Raw genomic sequence first — 18,983 nt, forward strand, 5'->3', positions numbered from 1 at the left:
TCCAGGGGAGCGGTGCCTGTTCGCGGTGCGGAATTGTTGTTTCCCCCTCTTCCTCATCCGCCCCCTCGGTTCCGTGGGCCCTGACTCCCGAAGAGTTTTCGAGAATTGTTAATAGAGAAGGGATTCGCTCACCATATTCGGAACAATACACTTGTCAGAAGTTTGGCAATCCAGTTTGGGGGCACTGAAAAGCACTTTGTGGTGAATCAGCGGCATTTAGGCCGGCAGCGGTATGTTTTGCTACGAAACACCGGGCATCGAAGAAGTCAGAAAGCCCTTCAGCACGACGGCTGATGGAGAACGCTGGTAAAGTTTTCCTTTCATGCGCCCTCAACGAGAACTAGCGGAAATTAAAACCAATTTCGGCGGATAAAGGCCCCGCAACTCGGCACATCGGCGGCGTTGGTGGGCCGACTCACCGATAAAACGAGCCGACACCTGCCACCACACACACTGGTATATGAAGGGGGCACCTCCGGTGGGCACGCAACTCCCAATGAGCTTTTGCCGTGGTGGGAACCGTGGCGCGCCTGATTGGTTGAAATTTCGTCGGCACAATGACCTGCCAGGATGCGTTGGGCTTGGTTAAGGATGTTGGCGCTTTGGGGAAACGAAGACCCACGCTCAGCGGAGCCTGAACATGGGACCACATCTGCGTGGTTTATTGGGCTGCCAAGGCCTCCGAAAGGCGAGCCCGATCCTGGAAACGGGTGGAGCAAGTTCCTAAGAGGGTTGCTCTCCCGCGTTTCACGGCCCACTGCCTACGCGCGCAGGGTAAGTAAATTGGCTTAGACATAGCCCCCGAAAGGGGAAAAAGAAGGTCAAGGATGGCAACCGGGTTCTGTCCGTGACATTGCGAGGGACAATTGGTTGCCATGACCGGAAGGCGCCCGCCACCCATGGGTTTCTACCCACCCCCAAATGAGGCGAGGGTTTTGCAGGCTAGGAATATCTATGATTGAATCAAATATTGCCATGCCTCCCCCCGATGTGGGACACGCAAATGCGTTACGCTCCCCTCCCCCCCCCCCCCCGAAGGGACCGAACGCACAGCCTCCTCCACGAGGTGGAACAAAGGAAACGGTAGGACAGCAGCGGCGCACGACTACCACACAACCACTGAGCACACCGATGAGAAGCGATACGCTTGGAACATGGGGCGCACCGAAGGGAAAAAGCACTGAAGAAAAGGGCGGAGCGGGTGAATCGAAGGGCTCCCCGAATGTAAACACGCGCGCACTGAAGAACACACACCGCGACAGTTGCTCAAAGTCAGCGCGACCCGGGTGTTGCATTGCACCTAGGCGCACACGCAACTCCACTGCCTCCTGTAGCAAGGCCGCGTAAGTTTGGGGGCCTCCAAGGGCAAGTCAAAACCCGTCGAGGCGGAGCCTCGGTTAGATAACGGTAACGGAACACGCTACAGCGGGTCCGGCGTCGCTACAGGAGGCAGTGGAGTTGCGTGTGCGGAAACCACAGTGCAGGGTGCGCAGTGGATAATTTGTGGAAAGGCTACCATCCGCGTCCGACCACGTTGTGACGGCCGAATGGTTTCCATCACGACATGGCTGCCCACGTATCACGACGAAACCGATAAGAGATTCGCAGGGTCCAATGGAAGGAGTGAAAAAAACGGGGTGAAGATGAGGAAAGAAAGGCAACACTTACGAGCATTCCGAAATTAAAGCCCGTGATACGGAGGAGCTGTGTCAAATTGCGAATGACGGAGACGATGTTGGGATACACCTCACAGCATTAAGCTGGGGTCGCCGTTCTCACTGGCATCCCTGGATGCGATAACAAGGAGTTGGGCCATATCGGCGAAACGCTACCAGCAATAGCCGAGCTTTAAGCAGTAAGCGAGGAAAGCTGGTGCAACCGGGAACCCACCACTGGGTGTGCGACCGGGAAGGGAAGGAAATCCGCAGCCAGTTGGAGTTGGTATTCCAATGGTCGTCGGGCTACTTGGCCACTACCACCCGTACCTCAACCGCCTCACACACCCAACAGCATGCACTTACTCATGCACCAAGACGCATGAATAAATGCACTGGGAAGGTAAATAAATTCAGCTTTAAAAAAAAAAGATGAGCCAGGGAGATTACGTAAAAGGGGCTCATCCGCACCTCCCGCACACCGCAAAATAATAATAATAATAACGCTATGTTAAAAAGCACAAGCAACGGAAAAGCCTCTGCTTACATTTGTTAATGCACAGGCGCAGCGCAGCGGAGAGAACCCTGCAATTCTCCATGCGCAAAATCACTGTTCAACCGAAAGGGACGACACCCCGAGTGGCGCAAGTACGGCGGCCAGGGCATGTTTACAAACATGCGTTGAGTATGGCGACTCGACAATCCCCCAAAAATTATGAAAATGGGGGGCAGCAAGACCCGCACCCACAACCCACACGGTTTTAGAGCAAACACGCCTACAGGCATCAAAAAAAGTAAAAAAAACTGGCACAGTCATAAAAGGTCCCAGCCGACTTTCCAGCACGTTCTCCACCTTCACCTTTGAACGTTAGAAACATTACAACGGTGATCTGTGTGACGCACCTTTGTTAAATTACCCTTAAAAGATAGACAAAAAGCGAAGGATCATTAGCGACGTCGCAATACAACCGAGTTTCCGCAACAACCGCAACGACACCCCATTTCCACACAATGCAAAACCGAAGGCAGCACTTCCTCACCACCCTTCCGCCTCCGCACTACTTGTCATGACCCCCCGCGTTGTCGCCCCCGTAGTGATACCGCTTCCGTGATTTCAAAGGACATAAACACTTACAAAACTGGTACAAATCCCTGCACCATCAACATGATAGTGGTTGGCATACTTTCCAACCGCTGTGGTCTGAACTCGCACTACCTTCCCAACCTCTACAATCACACAAAGGGACAAAAAAATCAGAGGTTCTACTCCAACCTACGGCGTATTCAGTACCACAGCCCAGCATCCGAAGGGACAAAACACGCACCAACAACTCGGGCACGATTTACACCGTTCCCTCGCACCGACAAGCCACACAAACACCAAATTCATTACGAAATATAACCATCCCCTCACTAATACAAGGCGAAACAATAAGCATAATCAAACAGCTGACAGACAGAAATCCACCGCAGGGCTCAATGTAAGCTAACTTCGCCCTCCCCCTCCCTCACCCTATGGCCTCAGTGTTGCCCTGTAAAACCTTCTCTGACACTAGTCAAGCAGAGGTAAAAACTAACCTAACCCTAACACTCTCACACAATGAAAGGAGAATCCGTGGGGAATTTGGGAAAAGGCAAAGCACACACGGTAAGCAGTCGGCACAACCCCTGGCGCAAAGAAGGCGCAACTGCACGCAAACAAGGCATTCGATTCAGTACCTTCTGTAGGATATGTGGGTTGCCATACCGTAGGCAGTTACCAGTAACAGAAACGTATGGGGAAGGAAAGAATCAAAATATAGCTAAAGCTCCTCAACGCATATATATATACATATATTACCGTTTCACAGCCAATTCATACATCACACTTAACGCTCCCTCTAAACAACGACCCCAAACAATAACATCCCCAGGTACCTCACCAACAACAACAACAACACAATTCTTAATTAGCAAATATGGCTTCAATGGAGGCAAAGGAAGAAAGGAAGGACGTACACTCCAACTGTGAGATCCCGCTCGAATCAGCTGTAGCGACGAGAGTAGTTAACGGAAGGTCGACCCAGGGACCCACATCGCATCCCTACGCTGCCGTTAACATACCCTCAAGTGAAAATTAAAAAAAAAAATGGACCAAAAGTTGATTTCAGCAAAAGTGCGTCCGAAAGAAAGGGCACGAAACAACAAACAGAAAATAATCAGCAGCAAAATAAATACATCACATTACGTGGCTATCACTGGACACAACCAATAGTTGGTCAGCACGTGCCAGTAGTCGATCGACAAAATACATAATAATCAGCACAGTTAGCACAGGAGAGATAATATCAGCCCTTTCACGCAACGCATTATCCACACTCACAACACGAAACAACTACGTTGAGGACAAACGAATGGCGCCACCCAATGGCATACTCCTGCGTACATTGATCTCCACAGTGCAGCACTCATACGTAAAGACCTTCCAATCACAGTTTAAAAAAGAGGAAAATACCGCTTCTCAAATATTCTACACCTTGCGACCCGAGTGATTAACGAAGGTTGCGCGGTTAGTCGTAACATACATCGAAGGGTCCACATGACGGACCTGTACTGCAGGTTTCCCAATGGGACGAGGAGGACATTGTACCTCAGGCCTGATAAACCTGTTGCGGTATTCGCTGCTTACACCTTGCATAGAAATGCTTGACTGTTTAACAGTCGGAGCAGCCTTTGGCATATAAGGTTTGCTGGCACCGTGTGCCTTGAAATCTCTATGCGCGGTACTCACGTACATATCAGCATCTACATGACAAGGGCAGGAATAACCAACATTAGGGGCCTTTTTCCACTTTGACACACGTACTCCGTTACCAGTTGGTTGATCGCCCACAGCCGCAGCAGCACACTCAGTAGTAGCTGCAACAGCCGCAGCAGCACCTCCATTACTCTCCCCACTTGCGACACACTTCATATCAGTGGAGACATCAACCTTCTTTGATGTCACACCACCATCACTTTTACCTTTCACGACCTTCTTAACAACAATAGCATCAGCTACAGATGAAGCAGTAAAGCTATGCCTCTTAGATATAACAGATTCATCACCAAAGGAAGACTCCCTACACGAACTCTTATAACAAGAAGAATCATAGCGACAATACGAATCCTTTGCAGTTGTCCTAAAGTGGCCATCATCACCACCGCGACTTGACACTTTCACAACTTCCTCACGGAGCACATCACGCTTATATGCGGCAGGGTCAATTGGTGCATACGATTCTGCAGTGGTTGAGCGGAAGTGACTGGGATCAACATGACGAGGGCCCGTTGCCTCCTCTTCCTCACGGAGCACATCACGCTTATATGCGGCAGGGTCAATTGGCGCATACGATTCTGCAGTGGTTGAGCGGAAGTGACTGGGATCAACATGACGAGGGCCCGTTGCCTCCTCTTCCTCACGGAGCACATCACGCTTATATGCGGCAGGGTCAATTGGCGCATACGATTCTGCAGTGGTTGAGCGGAAGTGACTGGGATCAACATGACGAGGGCCCGTTACCTCCTCTTCCTCACGGAGCACATCACGCTTATATGCGGCAGGGTCAATTGGCGCATACGATTCTGCAGTGGTTGAGCGGAAGTGACTGGGATCAACATGACGAGGGCCCGTTACCTCCTCTTCCTCACGGAGCACATCACGCTTATATGCGGCAGGGTCAATTGGTGCATACGATTCTGCAGTGGTTGAGCGGAAGTGACTGGGATCAACATGACGAGGGCCCGTTACCTCCTCTTCCTCACGGAGCACATCACGCTTATATGCGGCAGGGTCAATTGGTGCATGCGATTCTGCAGTGGTTGAGCGGAAGTGACTGGGGTCAACATGACGAGGGCCCGTTACCTCCTCTTCCTCACGGAGCACATCACGCTTATATGCGGCAGGGTCAATTGGCGCATACGATTCTGCAGTGGTTGAGCGGAAGTGACTGGGGTCAACATGACGAGGGCCCGTTACCTCCTCTTCCTCACGGAGCACATCACGCTTATATGCGGCAGGGTCAATTGGCGCATACGATTCTGCAGTGGTTGAGCGGAAGTGACTGGGGTCAACATGACGAGGGCCCGTTACCTCCTCTTCCTCACGGAGCACATCACGCTTATATGCGGCAGGGTCAATTGGTGCATACGATTCTGCAGTGGTTGAGCGGAAGTGACTGGGGTCAACATGACGAGGGCCCGTTACCTCCTCTTCCTCACGGAGCACATCACGCTTATATGCGGCAGGGTCAATTGGCGCATACGATTCTGCAGTGGTTGAGCGGAAGTGACTGGGGTCAACATGACGAGGGCCCGTTACCTCCTCTTCCTCACGGAGCACATCACGCTTATATGCGGCAGGGTCAATTGGCGCATACGATTCTGCAGTGGTTGAGCGGAAGTGACTGGGGTCAACATGACGAGGGCCCGTTACCTCCTCTTCCTCACGGAGCACATCACGCTTATATGCGGCAGGGTCAATTGGCGCATACGATTCTGCAGTGGTTGAGCGGAAGTGACTGGGATCAACATGACGAGGGCCCGTTGCCTCCTCTTCCTCACGGAGCACATCACGCTTATATGCGGCAGGGTCAATTGGCGCATACGATTCTGCAGTGGTTGAGCGGAAGTGACTGGGATCAACATGACGAGGGCCCGTTACCTCCTCTTCCTCACGGAGCACATCACGCTTATATGCGGCAGGGTCAATTGGCGCATACGATTCTGCAGTGGTTGAGCGGAAGTGACTGGGGTCAACATGACGAGGGCCCGTTACCTCCTCTTCCTCACGGAGCACATCACGCTTATATGCGGCAGGGTCAATTGGCGCATACGATTCTGCAGTGGTTGAGCGGAAGTGACTGGGATCAACATGACGAGGGCCCGTTACCTCCTCTTCCTCACGGAGCACATCACGCTTATATGCGGCAGGGTCAATTGGCGCATACGATTCTGCAGTGGTTGAGCGGAAGTGACTGGGATCAACATGACGAGGGCCCGTTACCTCCTCTTCCTCACGGAGCACATCACGCTTATATGCGGCAGGGTCAATTGGCGCATACGATTCTGCAGTGGTTGAGCGGAAGTGACTGGGATCAACATGACGAGGGCCCGTTACCTCCTCTTCCTCACGGAGCACATCACGCTTATATGCGGCAGGGTCAATTGGTGCATACGATTCTGCAGTGGTTGAGCGGAAGTGACTGGGGTCAACATGACGAGGGCCCGTTACCTCCTCTTCCTCACGGAGCACATCACGCTTATATGCGGCAGGGTCAATTGGTGCATACGATTCTGCAGTGGTTGAGCGGAAGTGACTGGGGTCAACATGACGAGGGCCCGTTACCTCCTCTTCCTCACGGAGCACATCACGCTTATATGCGGCAGGGTCAATTGGCGCATACGATTCTGCAGTGGTTGAGCGGAAGTGACTGGGGTCAACATGACGAGGGCCCGTTACCTCCTCTTCCTCACGGAGCACATCACGCTTATATGCGGCAGGGTCAATTGGCGCATACGATTCTGCAGTGGTTGAGCGGAAGTGACTGGGGTCAACATGACGAGGGCCCGTTACCTCCTCTTCCTCACGGAGCACATCACGCTTATATGCGGCAGGGTCAATTGGTGCATACGATTCTGCAGTGGTTGAGCGGAAGTGACTGGGGTCAACATGACGAGGGCCCGTTACCTCCTCTTCCTCACGGAGCACATCACGCTTATATGCGGCAGGGTCAATTGGCGCATACGATTCTGCAGTGGTTGAGCGGAAGTGACTGGGATCAACATGACGAGGGCCCGTTACCTCCTCTTCCTCACGGAGCACATCACGCTTATATGCGGCAGGGTCAATTGGCGCATACGATTCTGCAGTGGTTGAGCGGAAGTGACTGGGATCAACATGACGAGGGCCCGTTGCCTCCTCTTCCTCACGGAGCACATCACGCTTATATGCGGCAGGGTCAATTGGCGCATACGATTCTGCAGTGGTTGAGCGGAAGTGACTGGGATCAACATGACGAGGGCCCGTTACCTCCTCTTCCTCACGGAGCACATCACGCTTATATGCGGCAGGGTCAATTGGCGCATACGATTCTGCAGTGGTTGAGCGGAAGTGACTGGGGTCAACATGACGAGGGCCCGTTACCTCCTCTTCCTCACGGAGCACATCACGCTTATATGCGGCAGGGTCAATTGGTGCATACGATTCTGCAGTGGTTGAGCGGAAGTGACTGGGATCAACATGACGAGGGCCCGTTACCTCCTCTTCCTCACGGAGCACATCACGCTTATATGCGGCAGGGTCAATTGGTGCATACGATTCTGCAGTGGTTGAGCGGAAGTGACTGGGATCAACATGACGAGGGCCCGTTACCTCCTCTTCCTCACGGAGCACATCACGCTTATATGCGGCAGGGTCAATTGGTGCATACGATTCTGCAGTGGTTGAGCGGAAGTGACTGGGGTCAACATGACGAGGGCCCGTTACCTCCTCTTCCTCACGGAGCACATCACGCTTATATGCGGCAGGGTCAATTGGCGCATACGATTCTGCAGTGGTTGAGCGGAAGTGACTGGGATCAACATGACGAGGGCCCGTTACCTCCTCTTCCTCACGGAGCACATCACGCTTATATGCGGCAGGGTCAATTGGTGCATACGATTCTGCAGTGGTTGAGCGGAAGTGACTGGGGTCAACATGACGAGGGCCCGTTACCTCCTCTTCCTCACGGAGCACATCACGCTTATATGCGGCAGGGTCAATTGGCGCATACGATTCTGCAGTGGTTGAGCGGAAGTGACTGGGGTCAACATGACGAGGGCCCGTTACCTCCTCTTCCTCACGGAGCACATCACGCTTATATGCGGCAGGGTCAATTGGCGCATACGATTCTGCAGTGGTTGAGCGGAAGTGACTGGGATCAACATGACGAGGGCCCGTTACCTCCTCTTCCTCACGGAGCACATCACGCTTATATGCGGCAGGGTCAATTGGCGCATACGATTCTGCAGTGGTTGAGCGGAAGTGACTGGGATCAACATGACGAGGGCCCGTTACCTCCTCTTCCTCACGGAGCACATCACGCTTATATGCGGCAGGGTCAATTGGCGCATACGATTCTGCAGTGGTTGAGCGGAAGTGACTGGGGTCAACATGACGAGGGCCCGTTACCTCCTCTTCCTCACGGAGCACATCACGCTTATATGCGGCAGGGTCAATTGGCGCATACGATTCTGCAGTGGTTGAGCGGAAGTGACTGGGGTCAACATGACGAGGGCCCGTTACCTCCTCTTCCTCACGGAGCACATCACGCTTATATGCGGCAGGGTCAATTGGCGCATACGATTCTGCAGTGGTTGAGCGGAAGTGACTGGGGTCAACATGACGAGGGCCCGTTACCTCCTCTTCCTCACGGAGCACATCACGCTTATATGCGGCAGGGTCAATTGGCGCATACGATTCTGCAGTGGTTGAGCGGAAGTGACTGGGATCAACATGACGAGGGCCCGTTACCTCCTCTTCCTCACGGAGCACATCACGCTTATATGCGGCAGGGTCAATTGGCGCATACGATTCTGCAGTGGTTGAGCGGAAGTGACTGGGGTCAACATGACGAGGGCCCGTTACCTCCTCTTCCTCACGGAGCACATCACGCTTATATGCGGCAGGGTCAATTGGCGCATACGATTCTGCAGTGGTTGAGCGGAAGTGACTGGGATCAACATGACGAGGGCCCGTTACCTCCTCTTCCTCACGGAGCACATCACGCTTATATGCGGCAGGGTCAATTGGTGCATACGATTCTGCAGTGGTTGAGCGGAAGTGACTGGGGTCAACATGACGAGGGCCCGTTGCCTCCTCTTCCTCACGGAGCACATCACGCTTATATGCGGCAGGGTCAATTGGCGCATACGATTCTGCAGTGGTTGAGCGGAAGTGACTGGGATCAACATGACGAGGGCCCGTTGCCTCCTCTTCCTCACGGAGCACATCACGCTTATATGCGGCAGGGTCAATTGGTGCATACGATTCTGCAGTGGTTGAGCGGAAGTGACTGGGATCAACATGACGAGGGCCCGTTACCTCCTCTTCCTCACGGAGCACATCACGCTTATATGCGGCAGGGTCAATTGGTGCATACGATTCTGCAGTGGTTGAGCGGAAGTGACTGGGGTCAACATGACGAGGGCCCGTTACCTCCTCTTCCTCACGGAGCACATCACGCTTATATGCGGCAGGGTCAATTGGTGCATACGATTCTGCAGTGGTTGAGCGGAAGTGACTGGGGTCAACATGACGAGGGCCCGTTACCTCCTCTTCCTTACGGAGCACATCACGCTTATATGCGGCAGGGTCAATTGGTGCATACGATTCTGCAGTGGTTGAGCGGAAGTGACTGGGGTCAACATGACGAGGGCCCGTTACCTCCTCTTCCTCACGGAGCACATCACGCTTATATGCGGCAGGGTCAATTGGTGCATACGATTCTGCAGTGGTTGAGCGGAAGTGACTGGGATCAACATGACGAGGGCCCGTTACCTCCTCTTCCTCACGGAGCACATCACGCTTATATGCGGCAGGGTCAATTGGTGCATACGATTCTGCAGTGGTTGAGCGGAAGTGACTGGGGTCAACATGACGAGGGCCCGTTACCTCCTCTTCCTCACGGAGCACATCACGCTTATATGCGGCAGGGTCAATTGGTGCATACGATTCTGCAGTGGTTGAGCGGAAGTGACTGGGGTCAACATGACGAGGGCCCGTTACCTCCTCTTCCTCACGGAGCACATCACGCTTATATGCGGCAGGGTCAATTGGTGCATACGATTCTGCAGTGGTTGAGCGGAAGTGACTGGGATCAACATGACGAGGGCCCGTTACCTCCTCTTCCTCACGGAGCATATCACGCTTATATGCGGCAGGGTCAATTGGTGCATACGATTCTGCAGTGGTTGAGCGGAAGTGACTGGGATCAACATGACGAGGGCCCGTTACCTCCTCTTCCTCACGGAGCATATCACGCTTATATGCGGCAGGGTCAATTGGTGCATACGATTCTTTCATTGTGGAAAGTATTTCTTTATAATTTTGTTTATTTGCTTTTTGTTGTTTCATATAAAGGTTTTCAGTATTGTGCGGCAAACTTTTTTTTTTGTTTTTTATGTCGATGCAATCGTAGACCTCTGCTCTTTCTTTATCTCTTTGTGGATATGGTTGCGGATCATTCCACTTATAGTCTGCTTCTAATCCCTTTGTGCCAGGCATCCTTCCTTTGGTATTTTTGATTCCTATTTATTGTAAGTAGTTTTTACACTTATATTTCTGAAGGTAAGATGCTTCTTTTTCTTAGGTGATTTATGGATATTGAGTAGAGAAATTATATCCTGCAGAGGGGTGTGTGGTAAATTATCTTACAGCGAATATTCTAATTTTTTTTCATCATTTGGGGTTGAGTTAGCGGATATTAAGGTATACTTTTGGTGTTCAGTCATCACAGTTCCTTGTGGAAGGTGTTACTCATGCAAATACACGTGACGTTAGGCGTTTGAGAAACTGCCTCCTTTTCTACATCTACTGACTGGCAACCGCTGGTCGTTACATTTGGGTTCTCGCGCCACAGTTCCTTCCCGCGGACAACTGTCTTTGCACGTGGTGGTTTAAAATGGTGACATCCATAGCAGACTTTGTTGTGCGAAATCGGTCAACCATGGCATCATCTACTGTTGGTTGGTTTACTGGTTTGGACAGTTTCCCAGTTAGTGCAAAGCGGTCTACGCCGCTGAGCGTGTTTAACGGTTTGCAATGGTGCTTTGGCTTCCCATACCTGCTATCAATCAGGTATCGCTGTGTGGCGCCATAGTCTTTGCTTGTTGCCACCACTTCATCGACTGTTGGTAGGCCGCTTCCAAATATAAGGCTCTTCCCGAGTCCACGCTGCCGCAACATCGGCCGGACAGCTGTAACACATGGGGTAGAGTAATCAGCCTTATAAACTGAGGACGGCAGCGGAGATTGGCCGTCTACTGCGATCGTGAATTTGCCATGCGCCTCATTGATGCGTGCGTCGAACCAGTTATCTACGAGGACACCGCTGTTGTAATGGTTGTCAAAACATGGAAGAACTCGCTTGTCCCCGGTGTGCATGCTGGCGCCTGCAACCGATTCCACTCACCCCAGAGCTTTGTGCTGCCTAGCACTGAGGATTCACCTAAATTACAGTGCAATCGGCTCAGTCACATGGTGTAACACGAGTGTGGTTGCGGTTCAAAGGGAATGGTGAGAGAAGAAAAAAAGTGTAAAACCCCCGTCGAGGAGATCCCACAAGGGTGGAGAGAGGAAGGAGTGGCATGTAGCCAAACTACAGGCAAGGAATACACGCAAGGCGCCTTTAATCCAGGCGGAGGCAGTTGTATACCGTCAGCGGAACTAAACCGGCCCCACTCAAGCAGTTGATAATAAAGAAGGCAGAAGGGGAATATTTAATTACGCCTGAGGGGATCTATTTCACCCTGTGAAACGCACTGGCGGTTATCACAACATATCAGTTGTAGGCCAAGCACGAGCATCCCCAGGCCACCGTCTGTACACTTCTTCGCGAAAAACTATTTCTTCGAAATACGGTCTTCCAACGGATTATGGAGGCTCATCCTTGGTATCCTTTTTCTGATCGTACGAGCGTACGCACATCATTTGATCGGTGTGGTTGAACTGCTTCCCAACCTTCATTCATACCTCTTCGGTTTGCCTAATAACGAGGTGAAAAAAAAAAATTGTCCATTTTCCTTCGCCCGTGCAGTTCATTAAGCCGGAAGAAAGTGTATGGCTACCGAGGCATCAAATCCAGAAGAGAGCATGACCGGGGCAACGGCGGCCAAAGACCATCCCTTGGCGGACATACTCTGCATAACAGAAAGTGCAAAAACCCAGCACTCCTTCGCATTACCAAAGTCCCCCGCCGTAGCCAACAACAGACTAATGGCGGGAGGCAGGTTTGCCTTAGTCCCAATTAGCGTTGGAGGGTGAAGAAGTAGTGCCATATACTTACTCATGTAGTGCGCAGATTCATCGAACTGCCGCTGCGACTTCACACAACTGTGCAGCGCATCCGCGATAAGACCTGAAACAGCACTCGGGGGATCCCTTGTGCAGCATGCAATTATTGCTAACACAGCACATGTTTGCTTCACGGAGCTCACGTGGCGGGACAAAGCGAATTCTGAGGCTATTTGCCACACGGTCTCCCAGGAACCCGAAGAGAGCACAGCCGCAGCAATAGCAATAGGAAGGACCTGCGAAGTCCATTTCGGCGCCGCCTGAGCCACAGTGAGCGACATAAGCCAATTGCCCATTTTCCCCAAATCGTAAGCCATAGCAACCGCAAAGCGGTCGTTACAAGAAGGGGCGTGACGGTACGCTTCAACGCAATTCCTCCATGTGGCGGCGAAGGGAACATGGCCCTCTAACAGAACAACATTCAACCACAAAGTGTACGTGTGGTTGTTTCTTGCAGACATTTTGGTGTACATGGCAACCGCCTCCTTCCAAAGACCCCCCTTAGCTAAGGCAATAAGGACTTGATTTTGAACGGGAACGCACCGCTGCTCACTCAAAGGGGGCGAGAATGATGACCTCTGATACAGGAAAAGGGAGCTTTCCCACTGGCATCCTTCGTTTAGAAGAGCCATTAGCCTTCCTAACGCCTGACACGAAATATTTTCAACCATAGGAATGACACCTCGTACTAATTCAACGGCCTGTCGCCACTGTTCCGTGGGGCAGTGCAAAAGATAATAATGGAGAGCACGCCTCGGCCAAGGCCTTCCAGTATTACTGAATACGCGCACAAACTGGTTTACTTGTTCCCAGTTGAAGGGATCGCGCACGGCCTTCCATTGAAGCACATGTGCTGATAGCACGGCATTGCACGTATCTTCATCGTATCCTACCATATTGTTTTCTTTAACGTGCGCGACAAGAGAGCAGGACCGGCGCCACCCCTGGCGTTGAACGGAAGCAACGCGCTCCACTAGCTCCAGTAAATGCCCACGAGGTAAAACTTGTAACGCCTCCCGCCAATGACCGGAAGAGGTGAGCCCAACACTGAAATCAACCAAGGCATCATCTGTCAACGGAACTCCAACTCCCTGCACCTCCTTTAGAAGCAAGAGAGGAACCTCCACCCCAAGTTGAGATAACTGGGAAGACTGAAAAAGAAATCGATAGTGGTCCGCACGCAGGGGGATCCCCATAACCTGAGCCTCCACGACGCACTGCAGCTGTTCCAACGTCAGCATGTGTTGGCTGGCCTCCAAACCAGCCGCATCGTGTGCATGTGCCCGATCAGCGTCACCGTAGCATGCCAAAATAGTTTCGAGCGCCTGCGCCTTCTGCCCTGAAGTTCCATACCTCATTATTTCCCATCGTAAACGCCGCAAAACGAGGACACTGCAAGGGTGTATAGTGTGCCCTAAGGGCCCCAGGAGATGGGCACGTGCTACCTGTCGAAAAATATCACTGCCAGTTCGCTGCTTGATGTGTGGTGGCGAAGCAATATAGGAACGCAGCGCGCTCATCCATGACATGGCATACTAAGAACTAACAAAACTGTACCGTGAAATGCAAAAAAAAAAAAGAAAAAAAATCTGCCAATACGAACGGTTCTTCATACACTGGAAAAGAGGAGAGTAGGAAGGTATGAACAACGCAAAGTTTCTTCACGATTTCGCGACATCTCCGCACAACCACACTCTCGCCCTTAATTACCTCCACTGGCATCAAAATACGAACAAGGGGATGTGAATCAACGCTCCTATGCTCACAATGGATATTCAACGTTATACGAGCCTGCTGGACGAGGCGTTGAATCAACTACCACACCAAACATTCTCTTTCCTATGTCTTCTCCCGCGGTTCTCCTCTCCCTTCTCTGTTTTCACCGACGTGAGCGAATGGGCTACACACAGCGGCCAGAACGCGTGCGCCTCGTTTTAATGGCGGTTGATGTCGGAAATAGTTCCTCCTTAGTCCATCGCTCTGGGGCGTCACCATCCACTGGTGGGTCACTTGACTGACGGAGATGCGCCTCAACTTCATCAGAGGTTAACACAAGCACCTCCTTGGTCCGATACGAGTCACGGGTCCGTTGTGCCTCATAACGGTCATCCCCTGACTTCACCTTCACCCACCAACCGGCACCGAGGTGCCGCCCCACTACACTACCAGTTGCTGTGAAATCGTAAGGTGTCCCGTCCTCCCGTAGCCCACTAATAGCCACGACCCCATCATCCTCAAACAGAACCTCAACGACGCTTGAGCCACGAGTTCCACCTCCGCTGCAGTATGAATTGTCGGCAGAGATAGAGAGCAGACCCGGCTGCTGTACAATGCACGGTGTGTCACCGGTTGGTTGATGCCCACCACACACGGCGTGAATACCACTACGGTTGAGAAACTCCACTCCACCAAGCCCCAAGTAGCGGGGACTTCCTGAAGAGGTAAGAGAGTTAACAACAACCGAGTAGGGAACACAGGGAAAGGGAAAAGCATACCGTCGCAGCGCCGCCCCCTCTCCACCCGCTGACCACTGTTCAAACTGCCTATTCTTGAATCTGTTCAACGTGTCAACCCACTCGTCGGCGGTTCCTTGTTGGATCATAACGTTGTGAGTTGGGGTAGACACACACTCCAATGAAGACTCTTCGTTAGGAAGAACTCCAACGTTCTCATTGACAACAGCACCATGAACGAAAAGAACACCATCGAGAATTAACGCTATCCTCCCCCTTCTCAGGTACTCGTAGTACACACCTCCAGGAAGCGCACTATTCAGAAAACTCTGCGCCACTTCGTCATCCGACAAGGTCTGCCCACGCAGCCGTCGCAATTCCTCCCGCCGATGTTCAAAAGTTCGCGCGCCGCCCATCTTATGGGTGAGAGCCCATTGAATCAGAGTTGTTTTACCTGTAACAGGACTTGCACTCGTCTGATGAAGAAACTGTTCGTAGGGTAGCGGATTGACTCGGTCACTCATCTTCGCCATTACATCAGGAAATAAGAAAGCTTGCGCGGCTCTGGGAGGGAACGGGCCATTCCCCAACACTTTCATCATGGGAGAGCCGAACACCATTTTGTTGATGTCACGGTTTCCCAGCATAAGGTGCACACGGGATGGGTATGCGTCGTGGAATGCCAGAAGTGCCTCCGCAAAGCTAATGTCGTCACCGCGATCAAACGCATCCCCCCCGTATACAAAGTGTGACGTTGCATCCCGGAAGGAAAGAACCCCTTGATTCCACGACACCACCCTGCTTCTTTCTGCATAACGAGCAAAATATGAGAAATCACCCTCCACGTCTGTCACGTAAGCGATGCGGAGGCGTGTTCGACAGGATCGCAGCATCAACCCTTACGACTCCTTGTCGTGGATCCCGTATCCCTCTTTGGCACCTGGACACGCGCACGCATAGAAAAGTAGGTGGAGTAACGATGATAATAATAGTAAGGATTCACGTCGAAAAGGGAGTTGCTCACAGGAAAGGAAACAAGAAGGGAGACGTGACGCTTTCACATCCCCAGAGAATGACGGAAAACAAGAGCAAGAGAAAAAAAAGGGGGTGGATGCGGAGGACAGAAGGGGGATTTTAGAACACAACGGCCAAAGAAATGTGAATCACAAAAAAGTGGAGGTGGGGATCCGCAAGCCTAATGCCGATTACCTATCGCAACGGCGTGATGTTTATGTCGCCACCTTCTTTCTCTAACTGACCGAACATGACACAGCGTTGGTCCAACGCCCTCCGGTCATTTACCTTTCCTTTATTCGGTGTAGTGATGCCTATAGCAACAAATGGCGGCGTTTCCATGGAGTAATTGATTCTTGGGAAGGCTATGCCACAACACCGTACACAGTCACCACACAATGCATGACCTTATTTTCCGCCTTGTACACGTAACAGGCGTCACTTGTTGGATTCCACATGCATGCCGACAGGGCATGAAACCCGGCGCCGGTTTTCTGTATAATAATGCAGTGTGCAACATATTTCCTGGGGAGCGCTGCCTCTTGCGTGAGGCGCTGCACGATGTTCTCCGTGATCGACGCAACGATTCCAGGAATCTTTTCGTGTTGATACTTCGTCACTGGTGTGAAGTACCGCTCCACTACATCCTCACATATACCCCTTGCATCATCAGCTAGAGTCAACTTCTCTTTCATTATGCTGAAACGTTACACGGCGCGGGAAGTGGGTACAAACACGTCCTTCCTTTTTTGATTCTTTATTGGTTCCAACTCACCTCCCCCAAAAGTTGGGAATTACACTTATTGGTTGAAATTACACGTAAAGAGGCGTGAAAAGAGTTAAAGCCGAGGAGAAGCACCAACAACAGCCGCCACAATGCAAAAACAAAGCAGTTTATGTACAACACTGCATTTCACAAGCCAGGTACCTTCCGCTCTATTCTTCTACATTTCTAAGTACACACATGAGAGGAGTGATGACGCACGAAACACATCCCCCCTCACACACTGGCTCGTACAGGCAGAGGTGAAACCACACATACACAAAAAAGGAAGATGCATCCCTACTCAGGCTCTTCCATGGATATTCTCTGCAAACAACTCTTGATGAAGCCCGCACGGCGAGGGTCGAGATCCATGGCGGTATGGTAGTACTGCACAGCCTTTCCCGGCATCCCCATAAAGTGAACGCATTTTGCAAGAGTCACATATAGCATTGCCTCGTCAGGGCACGCCTTCGTCATCTCCAGCAGCGCTTCACGAGCCTCGGGGTAACGTCGAAGGCGGATTAACACCTCAGCCCGTTGATGCCGGGCCCCGAGGTTTGTTGGATGCCGCTTAATTGCACTGTCATAAATGCGAAGTGCCTCAGAGAGATTCTCCTTTGAGGTGTCGCGCCGGTGGTATGTAGCAGCATACCGGTTCATGATGCTCGGAAGCGGATTAATTTGTATTGCCTGTTTAAAGTAGTATTGCGCTTGTGGTATGTTTTCACTTCTAAAGTACAACTCACCCAGACCGGCGTACGCATTATAGTGATTCGAGTCAATAAGGACCGCGTTCTGAAAGGATTCATACGCGTCATGCTTGCGGTCGAGGTGAAGCAGCTCGTACCCACGTAAAGTATGGGCATAAGCAAACTCACTATCCAACTGGACGGCACGATCAAGCATACAAAGCGCCTCCTTCGACTCTTTCAGCAGACTGTAAGCATTGGCCGCAACACATAACGTCACGGGTGAAACGGGCATTTCATTAATAAGTGTCTGCGAGAGGGAACCAAGGGCCCCCGTATCCTTTCGCTGCCAGAGGGCAGTACTGTAATGCACAAGCAAAGGGTCTGCCAACCTCCATGGCGCTATTTGTCGTAACCGCGCAAACTCCTTCACTGCGTTCTCTACATCACCGTCGTGAAAATACGCCATCGCCAGCGCTCCAACTGCCCAGCTGGTACTCTGCTCAGGAAACCCCTCCTGTTGAAGCGCTGCCTGTACGTCTTTGCACATATACATCCTCTGCATAAAAGCGATGGCGGCAAAAGGCGACAAATACTGACGAACAAAATCACGCCTCGACTGCTTGCTAGACGTACTGGGGGTCTTGCTGCGACTACAAGTGACCCCAACGGGTGCGGGCCGGCGCGGTGTTTCCTCTGCGCCGGTCGGGGCTTTCGCGGAAGAGTACATATGGCACATCTCCTCCTTTGGTGTTCCCGTTATTTTGAGATATTCCTCGTACGCCACAAAGTTAAGAGGGTCTAGTATGGCGCTTCTGGCAAACGCATCATCCCCGTTACCATGCCGACCGCGTTGGCGGCAGACGCCTAACCAGTACTGCACATCAGAACAGGTGCGATGACGGTCAAGTTCATCCAACACTCGCTCCCCCTCCGCGTACCGCTGTGACATTGCGCACGTCACCCCAAACAAATACTGGCAGTTCCACTTAGCCGTTGCATCGGGACCGCCACTAATACTCACATTGCTGCTAGAAACGCTGTTTGATGGACTTAGGGATGGACAGTGAGTCTGCAGAAGCCGGTAGGCGGTACCCGCATCACCACTGGTCACATAGCAGTGAGCCAGCGTGTGTAATGATTCATACGTAGGTTCCAACGAATACAGCCGCTCGGCACAGAATATTGCATTGGGATATATATAGCTAGCGAGGCTCTCCTGTATAGCCTCCTTGAGACCTTGTACAACGAGAGACTTGCGGTGGTCTCTCTGAGCTGTCATTCTTCTGCCATAAAATGGACAATTCACAAGAAAAGATAGGGGGAAAGCGGGTA

General features: G+C 51.8%; 7 protein-coding genes across 7 annotated transcripts, besides 2 other annotated features; all 7 read right to left on the reverse strand.

Moving 5' to 3' along the window:
- Window positions 1–821: 821 nt before the first annotated feature.
- Window positions 822–1,295, reverse strand: Tb10.6k15.0010 (hypothetical protein; the record flags this gene model as incomplete). Its single annotated transcript, XM_818155.1, has 1 exon — window positions 822–1,295. One exon carries the CDS (start codon window positions 1,293–1,295, stop codon window positions 822–824), a length of 474 nt encoding a protein of 157 aa, XP_823248.1.
- A 2,869-nt stretch (window positions 1,296–4,164) lies between these two features.
- Window positions 4,165–10,938, reverse strand: Tb10.406.0650 (microtubule-associated protein, putative; the record flags this gene model as incomplete). The annotated part of the gene is made up of 1 exon (XM_818156.1): window positions 4,165–10,938. One exon carries the CDS (start codon window positions 10,936–10,938, stop codon window positions 4,165–4,167), a length of 6,774 nt encoding a protein of 2,257 aa, XP_823249.1.
- Window positions 4,527–4,573: a microsatellite.
- Window positions 5,295–10,731: a repeat region.
- A 330-nt stretch (window positions 10,939–11,268) lies between the features above and the next one.
- Window positions 11,269–11,817, reverse strand: Tb10.406.0640 (hypothetical protein, conserved; the record flags this gene model as incomplete). Its single annotated transcript, XM_818157.1, has 1 exon — window positions 11,269–11,817. The coding sequence occupies one exon, from the start codon at window positions 11,815–11,817 to the stop codon at window positions 11,269–11,271; it is 549 nt and encodes a 182-aa protein (XP_823250.1).
- Window positions 11,818–12,473: 656 nt separating this feature from the next.
- On the reverse strand, window positions 12,474–14,255 carry Tb10.406.0630 (hypothetical protein, conserved; the record flags this gene model as incomplete). The annotated part of the gene is made up of 1 exon (XM_818158.1): window positions 12,474–14,255. The coding sequence occupies one exon, from the start codon at window positions 14,253–14,255 to the stop codon at window positions 12,474–12,476; it is 1,782 nt and encodes a 593-aa protein (XP_823251.1).
- A 371-nt stretch (window positions 14,256–14,626) lies between these two features.
- On the reverse strand, window positions 14,627–16,072 carry Tb10.406.0620 (hypothetical protein, conserved; the record flags this gene model as incomplete). Its single annotated transcript, XM_818159.1, has 1 exon — window positions 14,627–16,072. The coding sequence occupies one exon, from the start codon at window positions 16,070–16,072 to the stop codon at window positions 14,627–14,629; it is 1,446 nt and encodes a 481-aa protein (XP_823252.1).
- Window positions 16,073–16,558: 486 nt separating this feature from the next.
- Window positions 16,559–16,888, reverse strand: Tb10.406.0615 (dynein light chain, putative; the record flags this gene model as incomplete). Its single annotated transcript, XM_818160.1, has 1 exon — window positions 16,559–16,888. The coding sequence occupies one exon, from the start codon at window positions 16,886–16,888 to the stop codon at window positions 16,559–16,561; it is 330 nt and encodes a 109-aa protein (XP_823253.1).
- Window positions 16,889–17,256: 368 nt separating this feature from the next.
- On the reverse strand, window positions 17,257–18,930 carry Tb10.406.0610 (hypothetical protein, conserved; the record flags this gene model as incomplete). The annotated part of the gene is made up of 1 exon (XM_818161.1): window positions 17,257–18,930. One exon carries the CDS (start codon window positions 18,928–18,930, stop codon window positions 17,257–17,259), a length of 1,674 nt encoding a protein of 557 aa, XP_823254.1.
- Window positions 18,931–18,983: the final 53 nt, after the last annotated feature.

Source organism: Trypanosoma brucei, chromosome 10 (assembly GCF_000002445.2).
Source record: "Trypanosoma brucei brucei TREU927 chromosome 10, whole genome shotgun sequence".
Lineage (NCBI taxonomy): Eukaryota > Euglenozoa > Kinetoplastea > Trypanosomatida > Trypanosomatidae > Trypanosoma > Trypanosoma brucei.